This window comes from Platichthys flesus, chromosome 14 (genome assembly GCF_949316205.1).
Source record: "Platichthys flesus chromosome 14, fPlaFle2.1, whole genome shotgun sequence".
Classification (NCBI taxonomy): domain Eukaryota; kingdom Metazoa; phylum Chordata; class Actinopteri; order Pleuronectiformes; family Pleuronectidae; genus Platichthys; species Platichthys flesus.
In genome coordinates this window covers 12,460,757-12,474,780 of record NC_084958.1, presented here as the reverse complement: position 1 = coordinate 12,474,780, position 14,024 = coordinate 12,460,757, and the positions used below count along the sequence as shown (strand labels likewise).

Sequence of the window (14,024 nt, the reverse complement as noted above, 5' to 3'; positions counted from 1 at the left end):
TAGCGGCTTAGTAGATGGATGTGTTTGGAGTTTTGTGTCAGTATTGTGAGATTTGTGCTTCAGCCATGACAAGGTGTGTGAGAGTCATACCAACCATGGCAGTGTCTCATTTGGAAGTGCAAATAACAACGCCAAATTTGGACAAATAATAAAACTTAATAATAAACTTCTAACGGCAAAGGGCGGTAGCTGCTGAGAGGATCGTCCCTGTTTGTATGAATGTCTTTCTAACAGGAAGTAAAAACTGTTTTCACATTCCCTTTGCGGTGGCTGCGCTAAACGTGCGTCCAATCAGTGACCAGCCTGGTCAACAGGTAGCAGGTATCACCCTTTTCCGTTTGGAGTTTACGTCATTGTGTTTTGTAATCTGTCATAGTGTATACCCATATTTTCTTGATTTGCACAGAGTCACCGTAGTTCCAGGTTGAAAACAAGGCAACCAATGTAGCTGTGTGTGTGTGTGTGTGTGCGTGCCTGGGATGCGTTGTCATTTTGTTTTCTACTCAGACACAGAATGTTATATGTCTATCTACTAAAGAAGCAATGTCACAAAATCTTCCAAACAACAGTGAACAGATAAACCAGGATGGAGTTGACGGTCGAACGGGGATGGTGAAGCGGTGATGCTAGCATTATTACACAACAGCAAATCCACACTCAGGTAAAAGCTGCCCCAGACACCACAGGAGATGTCTCACTACTAGGTAGTGGGATAACGTATCTGGGACAACGTCTACCTATCGGCAAGGCCACGAGATGACAGACAGTTACCAGCATAAGGAGAGGAAGAGGAGGAGCTTAGAGAGGAAAGTCTCAGCTCATTCTTCTGGGGGTGTAAACAAAAACAGGAGCAAGGACAGGAGAGGAGAGGAGGAGACAAATACAGAATGAAGGAACAAGTAAGACAGAAAAAGCCCAAAGTGATGAATTTACTTCACGAATACCAAAGACTTGAATATGTATAGGACAGCAGGGACACACAATACAATACTGATACACAGAAAAGTACTGTGACCGATGGAATATGTAGACAAATAACCATTTAAATAATCATGTATAATATGATAAGTGAGAGTATATGTGAATAAAACGTACCTCTAAATTTGTCCTTGCTTTCTTCAGCACATCTCGAGTCCTCGACACTGCAACAAAACAAAAGGAAATACAGTTTAAGTGCTGCTACAAAACTACAAAAACAAAGAAGTGACAGTAAACAAACCAGTATACTCATTAACAATAATATTACAAATTACAAACATAATAACAACTTTACTTTTAGTTTTTTTGGGGTATTTAGACCTTGGACATATTTATCAGACTTATACTTTTAACATAAATCCACAGAGGTCAGTATATAAAAGATTAGTGGACGATCTTCTAATCCCCTAATATCTCTCTCTCCACCACAAAGGGTGTGTCTCGCTTTCCCTTCCTTTACCTTATTAGGGCTTTTGTTTTACACTCCTCCCTCTCTCTCTCTCTCTGTAAAAAAACACTTACACTGATTGACTATGAAGTGCTCCATGTTTTCCTTGGTGCGGCTGGTGCTCCTCAGTCTCTGAACCGTCCCCTTTAGAACCTCCTCCTGCTCCGACATCCGCAGTCTCAAGGACAAGATCTCTTCGTGCATACACTGCTCCTACACAAACACACACACACAAAACTTGTGTTACCATGGCTCAACTTAACTGACATAACATGTTTTACAGTGAGGGCTATTAAAGATCGGAGGAGTCATACAATATCACAAACCTTCTTGAGGTTGTGGACGGAGGGATCAGTGCTGGGCAGAGCTGCTCTCCAGAACATCTTCAGCAGAGACAACGACTCCTCCAGGATCTGCCTCAGCGTCCTGGTGTTGGACAGCAGACTCTTCACGTATCCATAATCCAGAACCTGCATCAGGAACTCGGTTATATTTGTGGTCTGCAGACATTAGATGGTGATTTGTTGAAACTCTTTCTCTAGGGTTCTCACCAGTTCACCGCTCTGTTTCTCGTGGCTCTCCAGCGGCGGGCCCAGGCAGGCCTGCAGGGTCGTCTCCATGCGCTGGACGAGGCTCCGACCCTCGAGGACTTGCTGCTGCAGAGCGCTGAAGTCGTCCACATGACCGATGGTGTGGCGGCCGTTTCGGTTTGCAAATGATCCGTCGGGGGCCTCCCCCTCAAGCTCAGAGTGAGGGTCCAGAGTATCTGCTGGAGATACAAGGACTTTAAAGGACGTGATGGTAATGTTTTATACTGGAGTTAAGAAGTGATTCAAATAAAGTGTCATAAGATACGTTTAATAAAGCATAGACTGTATATAAAGATGGAAGACATGACAAAAGTGAAGCCAAATCGTCTTGATCGATCACACCATGATCACTACTTCACAGACTCAAAAGCACAAGATAGCGGCACCACTATCCAGGCTTCCTTTTTGGACAAAAGGGGGAACTGGAGTCGTGTCGTCCATCTTTATTCACAGTCTAAGTAACAAGCCAACAAATCAAAGATTAAGTTGTAGTCATGCAGTTACAGTGTAAGTCACACCATTAGCAGTGCTATGGCTGTCGTCCAGGTCTGAGTAGGGAGGACCGGGCGATCCACAGTTAAACAGACCAATGTCCCTGACCGGTGGAGACGGAGCTGGATCTGTGGAGCACACAGATGCACAATCCAGGCTTGGACATAACGCAAACCACAACACAGCACGCCGAGCCTGACGTCCAGTTAGGACATCATGAAGTTTCCATCTCACCGTGCAGCAGCTGACGTCTGTAGAAGTTTTCTCTCTGAGGGCTGGCGGTGAGGGCAGAGAGGGAGGGCATCCGAGGGGAGCCGGCACCCAGCTTCTGCTCCAGCTGCTTGTGGAGCTCCAGTTGTTTGAGGGCGCTGTTCTCCTGGACGCTGGTTTGCAGCTGTGCCCGCAGACTCCTCACCTCCCCCAGCAGCTCCCCCAGCTCCACTGGTAGACCTGGGAGCTCACGCAGGTAGCCTGAAGACAACATGCACATTAACTGGGGAGTCTGGAATGTGTTTGTTTGCTTTGCTTTGACCTTGCATGCCAATATGCTTTTGCCAAATGGCCATTAGTTGATTGCAAAGCCATACATAGTTTCCTTTCAGAAAAACGAAATGGTAAGGATCATCATTTCACAAATCTATGTGAACAAGCTGCATTAAGGCAGATATGTATTTCTGTTTATGGAGTGAAAGTGTGGAATTCCCTGGACAATGATTTAAAATGTTGCTCAAATACAATACAATTATAAAATTTAATACAAATAAAAGTGTATCAACAAAATTAATGAAAAAGTATGATCTTGAATTGAAATGAATAGCATACATGTTATGAAGTATTGATTAACAAATAAATGACTTAATGTGATATGTGAAAAGAGGAATGGATATCTGTATTTATTTCACATTATTTATATGAAAGGGGTTAACATAAGATTTGTCATTCTTTTTGCTCCTTTTTGTGTTCTTGTAATGTATATAAGCTTATTGTTTTATTTTCTAAAACAGCTTTTGAATGAAATGAACAAAATATACTGAACTAAAGTAAATGATGGGGTATGATTTCTCTGCTGTCTTTGATAAAATTTTGTGATATAATTTGTCATCCTAGATTTTAGATGACATTGTACTAATTTGCTTCTTGTCTTTAATCTCTTATTTTTCTTCTTTACGAAGAGCTTTGTTACAGATACTTTGAAAGCTATTTTATCAATAAAGTTATTATGATTATGCATGTACATGGCTCTAAAAGGATGTTGTTCATCGTACTACCAGGAGATGGCGCTAAAGTAAGTAATTCCACAGATAGTTCTATACATTAAAATCAAATGGATATTATTATCCTACTTAAAAAGTGTAGTATAATAAAAAAAGCTAGTGTATACAATACGCTCCTGACCTTTGCTGGCCTTTGCGCTGGAACACACTCGATCGTAAACTTGCAGTTCACTCTGCAGTGAGTGGATGAGCTCCCTGCTCTCACATAGCTGCTGCTGCAGGAGACAGACCTCATGCTGGAGCCTGAGGAAGAACATAAACAAACACAGTGAGGTCAAGTGACGTGAACAGGTCAGAAATCTATATGCTCACAAAGGCACCCACCTGTTGGTTCTCTCCTGACTGTCCTGTCGCTCCTGTCTCATTGTGTGTATCTGCTGTCCCTGCTCCTGACTGTGAGTCTGAAGGCGTCTCAGCTCCTCCTTCCACTGCTCGGCCTCCAGCTCCGCCTGCTTCAGACGGGCCCGTGCGGTAAACACGGCCTCACGCAACTGTACAACTTCCTCACACGTGTCTGAGGGACGAGGAGAGTCCACACGAGTTAACACACATACAAAGAAAAACAAAGGAGAAGGCTTCAGTTGGATTTCAGATTCTGTACCTGTGCTGGCCTGCAGGCGAGACTGGAGAACCAGGTTGTCTTGCTTCAGGACTCTGATCTCGTTGGACAGTTGAGGAACTGTATCCAGTCCCTGAATGTAGATGTTTGTTGGTGCCCCTGGAAAAACACAAGTAGTTTGATGTCATCTCTTGGAGAGGAAGGAGTGATCATGTTTCTGAGTGTAGGAGGGTTATTGTACCTCCGTCTCGCCCGCTGCTGGCCAGTCTCTCTTCCAGCTGCTGGCGGAGCCTCTCGTTTGTCCTGATGGACTCTTCAAGACGCTGACGGAGACACCTCACCTCCCGCAGGTGCTCCTCTATCAAATTCACCCCTATAGAGACAAGCAGATGAAATTATAAATAACCATTCCAAGGTCTCATGAGGACCAGAGGTGACTGTTCCTTTTCTGTCAGGGCTCCCACACTATGGAACAACCTCCCCGAAGAGATCCATCTGTTCAACTCTTTCTCCTCTTTCTTGAAGACACATTTTTAAAGGTAGGATTTCTCAGGAATTTCAAACCCTACCTGATCTTACTATTTTAATCATTTTATTTTATCTTGTTTTTACTACAATGCTGTGTGATCTTCAAATTGCTGTTTCCTGTTATTTGCCTTACATTTTACATTATTAACTTGTAACGCACCTTGTAACCGTGTTATGAAACATGCCATACAAACATTATCATTATTAAATAACTATTATTATTATTTACACGTATCTGATAATTAAGCCATTGGTGTATGATGATTACACAGAGCAATTACAATATGACTTCTCCCCACCTGTGTGGCTGCTTCCTGGCTGGTGCCCGGATGATCCAGGAAAGCTTCCAGCTTGCTGAACCAGGTTCTCCATGTCCCACAAATTCCCGCCTGACACTGGACCTGAGTCAGATTTAAGAGGGTGGCCTTCAGGGATGCCACCCAGCTGGTGCTGTTGAAAGGCATGATGGGAAAGCAGGCTGTAGCTGGAGTGGTCGTGCTGGCTGTGGTTGTTGAAGGGGGTGAACAGGGTCTTGTCATGGGGAAGTGCAAAGCCTGAAACCATAAACACACAGACAAACAAGAGTGAGACACTTTCATTAAAGCAGTAGAGAGGATTAGGAGACCGTGCTTACAAACACACACACACACACACACACATTAGAAGTTAGGAAGGAAAGGAGGAGAGGAGGAAATGGTCATCTATTTTTTTACCATCTTTGAGTCCCATACCTCTGGAGGTCTGACTGGTCCAAGCCACAGGGGCATAGCAATGCATGTTGGGACAGCTGCTGGAGGACTTGAGGAGGCCATGAGGAGGAGGGAAAGATGGACGGACTAGAAGAGGGGGAATGGAAGGTGAAAGGATAGAAGAGGTGTGTTCGCACAGAGGGAGAAAGAAAGATGAAACTTACCGTCTGGTTCTGATCCGTGTCCTGGCTGCTGCAGCCGGTGCTCCTCCTGATACTCTCTGCTGTCTAAATCCGAGCACAGGTCCAGGTCCTCATTGGTCCTGCAGTCGTCGGACACCAAGGAGGTCCTGTCTGATTGGTCGGTGGTCTCGGAGAGGGCGTGGCAGCTGGACGGGGTCTCAGGACGCTCCTGCAGCTTGGTGTGAAGCGACTCAATGATTTTATCTTTCTGCCGCAGCTCTTTACTCAGCCTGAGGATGAGAATCACATATTACACAGTGAATTGAAATGCAGCAAGTCCATATCAGGCTTCGAATAACTATTATATTAATAGTCATGTATTATATGAACATTATTAATTATGATGATATTATACTTAAAGTATTCATGATACATTTACATGCGTCATTAATAGCAAAACAAGAAATAACATCATTACATTTACTTACCCATTTCTACTTTGCTGATAAATTTAAATGTTTTCCGAAACTGATTAATAAAATAACTGGTTGAATGTAATAACAGGTCTTTTTTTTTAAAGCAAAAAATCGAAACAGATTCATTAAATTGGAGAATTTGATGCTTTTCTTTGCCACATGATAATTCATGTTATTGTTTTTGGAGTGTTGGATTGTTGGTCATACAAAATAAGACATAGGAAGTATGAGATGACATTATTTTCTGAGACAAAACAGCAAATACATTATCAATTTCATCAATCTTGCGTTCAAAAAAATCATAAAAAATGTAGGTAATTTTATTTTCCATTTCAGTAATCTTTTTTAACCAGTTAAAGCTAATCCTCTGTACTTGAGCCAATCTGCCAGCATTCACAAGTAGCAGCACCACTACGCGTGGCGCGTCACAGTTTTACAATACGTCTGTGATATTTAACCACAAGTGCAACTCTTACTGTTTCAGCTGTTGAAGCATGAACTCCCTGTCTCTCTCCAACAGCATCCTGCGACACGTCGTCTCGCTTGCCTGTCTGCGACCCACAGAGACCGACCACAGAGAGTCCCTGTATATGGGGCTGCTCTTAGAAAGCATTGATTTCCACAAAGGAGCCATCTGGCCGAGTCCAGTCTGTGCGCGTCCCTGATGCACAACTACTGACCTCCGTCTTTAATGTCCTCTGGTGCTTTACCAGTATCTAGTCTAAAGATAAATTCCAAACAAAAGCTCCACAAGAAGGCAGCAGTTCTGATCCAGCAGGAGAAGTATTATGAGGTGTGAGGCACCACCAGGAAAACCCTGTCACACTGAGCCTCTTAAGCCGGGCTGGTGGGACACCTGTAAGTCTGTTCAACTAAAGCAACTTAACGGTAAAGGATCCGCACTTGGGCCAGCATGTGGATTACCAGCAACCTTCTGTCTCTTCTCCAAAATAAGGAGCCATGTGGACGGCAGCTTGCGTGCAGCAGAGCGTCACATGACAGAGTAAACTAATCAGAGCCAGCGCTCTACACAGCGAGCTAATGACTTCGAGGGAGATCCAGTGATCAAAGTGTTGCAGGGGATGCCACAGGCTGCTGCTGTGTTGATCTGCAGGTTTAAAGGTTGCCCCTTTTCAAATGCTGAGTACTGCATAATATAAAATACTATCTAGAGTAGTACATTTCTCCAACAAGGCCCAACAATCCTACACATGATTGTCATGTTCTTATAGCAGAAATATAAAAGAAATGCCTCAGATCTGAATCTTCCCCAATACGAGTCTTATTTGTAAACATGACATACAACTATCAACTCAACTATCAAAACTACCTCGCTGAATCCACATGATGTCAGATATATTTTTTAAGATCTTTCAATGTCGACAAATGTAAAACATCGAATGGATTCTTCTCAGGCCCGTGTACACAAACATCCACCAAGGCTATTTCACAATCTCACCATGTCAAAGAAAACACAAATAAATCCTGGATCTGCTCTTTTATCCAAATCTATTCCAACATTTAATTGGTTCTTCCTTGGGAAGTGCCCCATCTCTTCCAAGATTTCATGGAAATCAGTTGAATTGTATAATAAGTAAATAGGTATAATCCTGCACCCTCTGAATTGATGGAAACATAACCTCCTTGGTGGAGGTCATGATACAGGATATATATATTTGTATTTATTGCCACTGTTAAATGAATCTCATCACCACTTCAAGTTGTGACTAATATTCTGTTTCACTCACACAGTCATCGTGTGGAAGTTAACTCACCTCAGGGCGAGCAGCTCGTGGCCCGCTTTGTCATCATGGCTATCTGCTCGGTCGCCTGTGAAAACAAGTAAATGTAAATTGTGCGTATTGTTGATTTAAATATTTACTCTGTGTTGTCGAATGTGAATTATGTGTGTATTGTTTAGCCCTTTCAGAAGGAGGACAGAGAATCACTTGGGACAGGCAATAAAGTTCTTTCTTTCTTCCTTTCTTTCTTTCTTTCTTTCTTTCTTTCTTTCTTTCTTTCTTTCTTTCTATCTATCTATCTATCTATCTATCTATCTATCTATCTATCTATCTATCTATCTATCAAGTTAATATAAAGCATAAGACATGAAGTAGTTTTGTGTGGGAAGTAAAGGAGAAGACGTCTCTTACGTCCGCTGATCTTGGTGACCACTCTTTGTGCCAGGGCAGAGCTCTGTGCCAGCTGCTCTCTGAAGCTCTGACCCATGTAGTAATCAATATCGTTCGCTCGCAGCAGCTCCTCGAAGGCCTAGACGTTGTGGAGAATGTGAGCCCGAGCATTAATAATAAATAGTCTACTTAATAAAAAGAGAACTGCAGTAATTCAGAAGGCGTTTGCAGTACCTTAGTGGTGTCCCCCAGGTGCTGGGTGAGGATATGGCAGACCCCCTGCCCCTCTCTCGTCCTCTGCCTCAGGTGGGACAGCTCACGAGCCTGAGCCTGGATCAGAGAGTTGTACTTCCTGTGAAGGGAGGGAAAGCATTGGAGGAATTTTTTATAGGAATGTTTTCAGAACACTACTTCAAGTCCAGTGACTGTGCTATTATTGAAAAATTCTAGATAAAATAAAGGTGTCTTTGGTTATTTATACAGGGATTATTGACCCACCAGGGGTAAGAGATAATCCTCACAAGCCCCTGTCCCCACAGCCCTTCTGTCTCTGTCCACTCACCCAGGCCAGGTGGCACATTTCTCTTCTGCTTGGTCTTTCCCCTCCAGTCTGGAGCTCTTCAGTTGTGCCTCCAGTGACGTGACTCGTTCCATCAGCTCCTGCAGCTCCCTGCTGGGTTTGGGCCCTGAGCGAATCCCTTGGGTGTCAGACATCCAGCCCTCATCCTCCTCAACGCCGCTGGGGGCTGGTGACTTCTCAAAGGCCCAGTTCACCTAGAAGGTGAGATTGTAATCACAAAAAAAGCTCTATGAAGCATCAGTAATATTACAACAATGACGTAGACCAGCTGATTAATGGTTCCCGTACCTTTCGGGGTGTGCGTTCCAGACTGGAAGCGTAGTCGCTGGTGGCAGACAGGGAGCGCACACGCAGCTGCAGCCCACGGATCACTTTATGGCAGCGGGTCAGCTGTGAGCGCAGATCCAGGACCAGATTTTGGACAGAGGCGTCATCCCCCATTTCATAAGTTCCTCTGTTACTACTGCAGTTACCAGCGAACCAGCTGCTGCCTGCACCATCATAGTCCTGATGATGGGACAGTGACGTGCACATCTCCAGATCGTCAAACTCTGCGGGGGGGGGGGGGGGTATTCATGCATGATGAATGTGTGCATTATATAGGAGAACATTTATGTTGGTTGTCTTGTTTTAAAAGTTTCCTACCGGGGCTGCTGGTGTCTTCTCTTTCAGCTTCGTTCTCACTGCGACCACACGTCTCATAACCCAGATCCTGAAGATCCACCTGCACCTGCTTATTGGCTTGCTGCACCGACGTCTCCGCTGCAGAGAGAAACGACCAAAAACCTTTTACACTTGCAAATGTTTGGTTGTGGTATTGTAGACTTGAAGTCCCTGGGTGTTAGACTCACTGAGCAGATCTCTGTAGTCCTTCAGCTGCTCCGCCTGAGCGTGGACCGTGGCCTCAGACACCATCAGTCTCTCCTGCAGCTCTCGGTTTTCCTGGTGGCTCAGAGCCAGGTCCGAGCGCAGGCGGGCCGTCTGCTCGCCGAGACCCTCGTCTACATCCTGCCAGGGCGCTCCCACCTCGCTGCTGTCACCATCAGGCTCCACCTCCTGCAAGAGCAAAGGGTTGAAGAGTCATGTAAAACAGGAATGCAGTGGTGGGATGAAAATCCAGCATTTACATCAATACTGTACTTAAGTACATTTGCCATGTGTTTGTACTTTACTTAAAAGTAGTTGTATTTTCAGGTACTTTCCCCCTTTACTATAGGTGTACTTTCTCTGCAACAACATTTTTGCAATGCTTTGTGTTACATGTTCACATGTATATTTTAAATAATCAATAATGGTCAGGGGAATTGATCCACTGATCCAATCAGACCAGCAGGTGACATTAGACCCCACCTCCTGCAGCAGCAGAAGAAGAAACACCATAAATGGGTTCAGAAGAGGCGGAGACCCTGCCATAACGATGTGGTTGACTGTATTAGGGAATAAGTACTTTTAGTCAAGTCAAAAGGTGATTGTGGTACTTTTACTTTTAATTGAGTACTTCTACTTTCACTTATGTAAAACATTGGAGTCTTCTTGTTGACTGTAGAGTGTGAAGCTAACTGTTGGACTATCCATTCGTTATATAAACAACCACAGGACTAAAAGAACAAAACATCCTCATATGGAGTCTGTTAATAGACATCACAGTGATAAGAGGGTAAGGGGCCTGGAGGCAAAGCTGCTCGAGCACAGCCTTAAAATTGTTTTATATTTTGCCACTTCTATTCACCTCAAAATGTTATCAGATGCGAGGATCATAATACATTTCCAGTGAATTTATTAAATCTTCTAGGTGGTTATAACCTGCTCATATGAGTCAATTAAGCATCCCAGTTGTTTTTATTTCATGGTTATAAACTACTGTAGATTACAGTGTAGAGTACAATGTGTTACCTGGTGTGTGTAATGATGGGATGTCAGCGTGCCGAGGTCCAGGGAGCATGGCCTTGTGCAGCGCCTCTTCCCCTGCTCCTCACTCACATTAACACACGGAGGACCTCGCTTCCCAACCAGCACCGAACACTTCCCCTCCTCTTCACCTTCCTCCTCCTCCTCCTCCTCGTCCTCCTGAATGTCCTCCTCGATGTCCTCCTCTTCGTCCTCCTCTTCCTCTACTTCCCAGTTCTGGCTTCTGTGACTCTCCTTTGTGTTTGTCCTCAGTCCCAAGGCTCCAGCTTTTCCTTCTTTCAAAGCCTGGTTCTCCTCCTGCAGCCTCTGCACTGCACTCCTACAGTGGAAAATGGAAACCAAATAGACTTAAACATATTGAAGGTTTCAGGCTAACACAACAGACAAAGTTTCCGAAGACAATCAAAACATGTCTCAGGCAAATATGCACCTCATCTGGGCCACAGATGTGTATCCATCCCTTTCCAGCTGGGACTTTATTTCCTCGAGCTGGACTTCGAGTGTCTTCTTTTCTTCCTCGAGCTGCTTTAGATCAGCTCCCTGGGACAGTGAAGCCCTCACCAGCCCTGCAGTCACAGCCTCGGCTTCAGGAGACGTCACAGAAGCCTGAACGGAGGACAAACTTTTCGCCGTCACTTTATCCTCATCCTCCTCTATGCTGTCCGAGAACTCGTCACTGCTGCCATCTTCAGCGTCTCCTTCCTCCTCCTCCTCTGTGCTGAGCTCTGGAAACCCAAAGAACACATAATTAGCTTTTTGCTCTTTAGTTAAAAATCCTAATCCTAAAGTTTTTCTTCTTATTCTTGTACTTTGAAATCCCTCCCTCTCTAGTGTTCACTCTCCGTCTCTCCACAGCTCTGCCTGTACTGGATCACCACTTGTGGAGAGTCATGGGACTAAAATAAACTGTTATGTCATAGTGCGAAGCGGCCAAGAACACATTCAAGGCGGTACAGCCCAGTGTGACTGTCTGTGTGTGTTCATGAAAAAGAATTAGAACAATTCAAACGGAAACAAATGTATTGGATTTAAGATGCTATATCCTTTACAGAAAGGTTGTGTTAGGTGTGAAAATAAATATATAACACATTCTTGTGTTTTATGTATTGTAAACACACACTCACGCAAAGAGCCAGTGAGGAAACACATACATGGATGTTGGTGTGCTGCCAGGAAACAGAGGCTGGGTGGAAAGAAACGGGCAGGGATTTCAAAAGAAAAAGTGTTTTACGTAATACGGCCAAATGATACACAACAGACACATAAACAGTCTGGGCCATGGGGCATGTGAATCATAGGTGTTTGGGTGTGTATCTCTACAGTGCGTTTATCAGCCTTTGTGGGATTACCTCAAAAGGAAAGTGTAAAAGTACTGAAGTATAAATGTGAGAATTGTCTTTGTGCTGCTCGGGAGAGGGCAGGAAACTTCTGGGTTATTTTTGATTGAACCAAGTGCTCTGTAAGCTGAACTGACTGGAGGTGGGGCCCTGTACACACACTGCACACTCGAACTGTGCACTGTGCGTGTTCATGTGTGTGCCATTTCAACCTACAGGGATTTCATGTTTTGTTTTTTAGGTGATAATTGAGTGAAAGGGCTCACATGAGCTTCCCCTTTATTGACATTATGAACGTCTTACTGTTAAAGCAGAACAGCCATGCAAACAGGAAAACCATGCAACAATCTCATGCATGACATGAACGAAAAACACGTGTTTGGATTGGACATGTCTGGTTACACATAGTGTAAGAATTATCTGCAGTAATCGGACAAATTATCATATTCCTGACATTTAAATGTGACATTATGTAAAGCTATTTATAACGTGTGGGTTCCTACAGTCCATAAAAAAGATGTGACAGGACATTTGAGGATATAAACTTGGAGGCTGCGGGAAGAAAAGTGGGTAATGCAAAGTGGGTTGATATCTGGAGAAAGAAGGAAAGGGTATCGAGGATCAAGGTGGGGGATTTCAGGTTTGGGATATTCTTAAAACAAATCCCCAATCAAACACATAAAAAAGAGAAATCTGACGAAAATGCCAGCACATGTTTATTTTGCAGTTAAAATACAAAAAAAAGTGTGGACAAGGATTCCATCTTTGATATATCAGGACACAAATCCCAAGAAAATGCACTTTGTCTACTACAAACTATAAATACTTAAAGAGGGAATGATATTTCTGCCATTCACAGGTTGCATATTAACTTATTATATATATTTTACTGCCATCTTGGTACAAAGCTGAACTAAAGCTCAACTAGCAGCTAAAAACAATACACATATCAACGTTGACCTAATGAAACTGACTTCATGTTTCATGCATAACTGTCGGACTAAAATGTAACTACAGCGTTTACTCCAGTATGAAAGCGATCCAAGGTTAAGCTGAACTGAGGGAAACTTCACTGCAAACTGGTCTGGATTTGTATCTTAAGCGTGCACATCCTATTCACGCACAGATGGTGTAAAACAAATGGTGGATGGTGAGACGTTTTCACTGTAAGGCATGAGTTTGTCGTTTTCTCCACAAGACGTAACTTCACTGTGACGTTAAGGCTGGAAGAGTGACACGGGTGAGAGACAGTAACACACGACAATGGCAATACAGAACGGTCGCACTGCAAAAGCAATACGCAGGCGGTTTAATGTAAAAACATATTCACACCATACTCACAGAATATATTAATAAATAAGACTCTGAGTTGCACATTGCCACTTCATAGCGTTAAGGTTCCTCTGTAGTGTTTGCGCTACCTGAACCAAGCCGTCTGCACACCGGCGGCCCTGCTTTGATTTTCATTCACACTTTGAGCTTCACAGGTTTTTCAAAGCAGTGACCGCCAGTGGCAGCAAGAAGCTTCTTCCCACATAAACAGTGCTAGTGTCAGACAGAGCATCACAGAGAGTTAGTGACAGTGCCCCTTGCAGCCCCTGTGGCTCGACCCCGCCCAACCCCACCTCCAAAGTCGGGCTGCCGTTTGGCCGCCCTTTCCAGCACCAACGCCATGCTACGGGTCCTGGCCAGCACTTCCTCCAGCTGTCCACGCAGCGCCTGAACCGAGTCGAGCTCAGTGTGGAGGGCCTGCCTCGCCTCTGAGCTGCTGCCAGGTGGAGAAGACGAGAACAGAAAAAGTGTCTTAAGGGCAAAATACTTACTGCATTAAGAGGAAAACTGTGATAAGAG

At 44.1% G+C, this 14,024-nt stretch overlaps 1 protein-coding gene across 7 annotated transcripts in view; it reads right to left on the bottom strand.

The window, feature by feature from the left end:
• Window positions 1–14,024, bottom strand: part of LOC133968330 (myomegalin-like) — a 43,000-nt gene that overhangs the window by 3,523 nt on the left and 25,453 nt on the right. For 2 of the 7 annotated variants that reach the window (XM_062404315.1, XM_062404309.1), the window contains 23 exons: window positions 13,799–13,941; window positions 11,267–11,561; window positions 10,822–11,155; window positions 9,780–9,984; window positions 9,574–9,690; window positions 9,217–9,479; window positions 8,911–9,122; window positions 8,583–8,700; window positions 8,370–8,487; window positions 7,992–8,046; window positions 5,783–6,030; window positions 5,601–5,705; window positions 5,169–5,423; window positions 4,583–4,714; window positions 4,107–4,500; window positions 3,904–4,025; window positions 2,743–2,979; window positions 2,535–2,636; window positions 1,978–2,195; window positions 1,753–1,896; window positions 1,501–1,639; window positions 1,096–1,142; window positions 772–826 (listed from right to left, as the gene is read on the bottom strand). In XM_062404315.1, the coding sequence (XP_062260299.1) occupies window positions 772–826; window positions 1,096–1,142; window positions 1,501–1,639; window positions 1,753–1,896; window positions 1,978–2,195; window positions 2,535–2,636; window positions 2,743–2,979; window positions 3,904–4,025; window positions 4,107–4,500; window positions 4,583–4,714; window positions 5,169–5,423; window positions 5,601–5,705; window positions 5,783–6,030; window positions 7,992–8,046; window positions 8,370–8,487; window positions 8,583–8,700; window positions 8,911–9,122; window positions 9,217–9,479; window positions 9,574–9,690; window positions 9,780–9,984; window positions 10,822–11,155; window positions 11,267–11,561; window positions 13,799–13,941 (4,058 nt within the window). The remainder of the gene's footprint in view (window positions 1–771; window positions 827–1,095; window positions 1,143–1,500; window positions 1,640–1,752; window positions 1,897–1,977; window positions 2,196–2,534; window positions 2,637–2,742; window positions 2,980–3,903; window positions 4,026–4,106; window positions 4,501–4,582; window positions 4,715–5,168; window positions 5,424–5,600; window positions 5,706–5,782; window positions 6,031–7,991; window positions 8,047–8,369; window positions 8,488–8,582; window positions 8,701–8,910; window positions 9,123–9,216; window positions 9,480–9,573; window positions 9,691–9,779; window positions 9,985–10,821; window positions 11,156–11,266; window positions 11,562–13,798; window positions 13,942–14,024) is intronic. The other 5 variants (XM_062404312.1, XM_062404310.1, XM_062404311.1 and 2 more) reach the window with 5 other exon arrangements.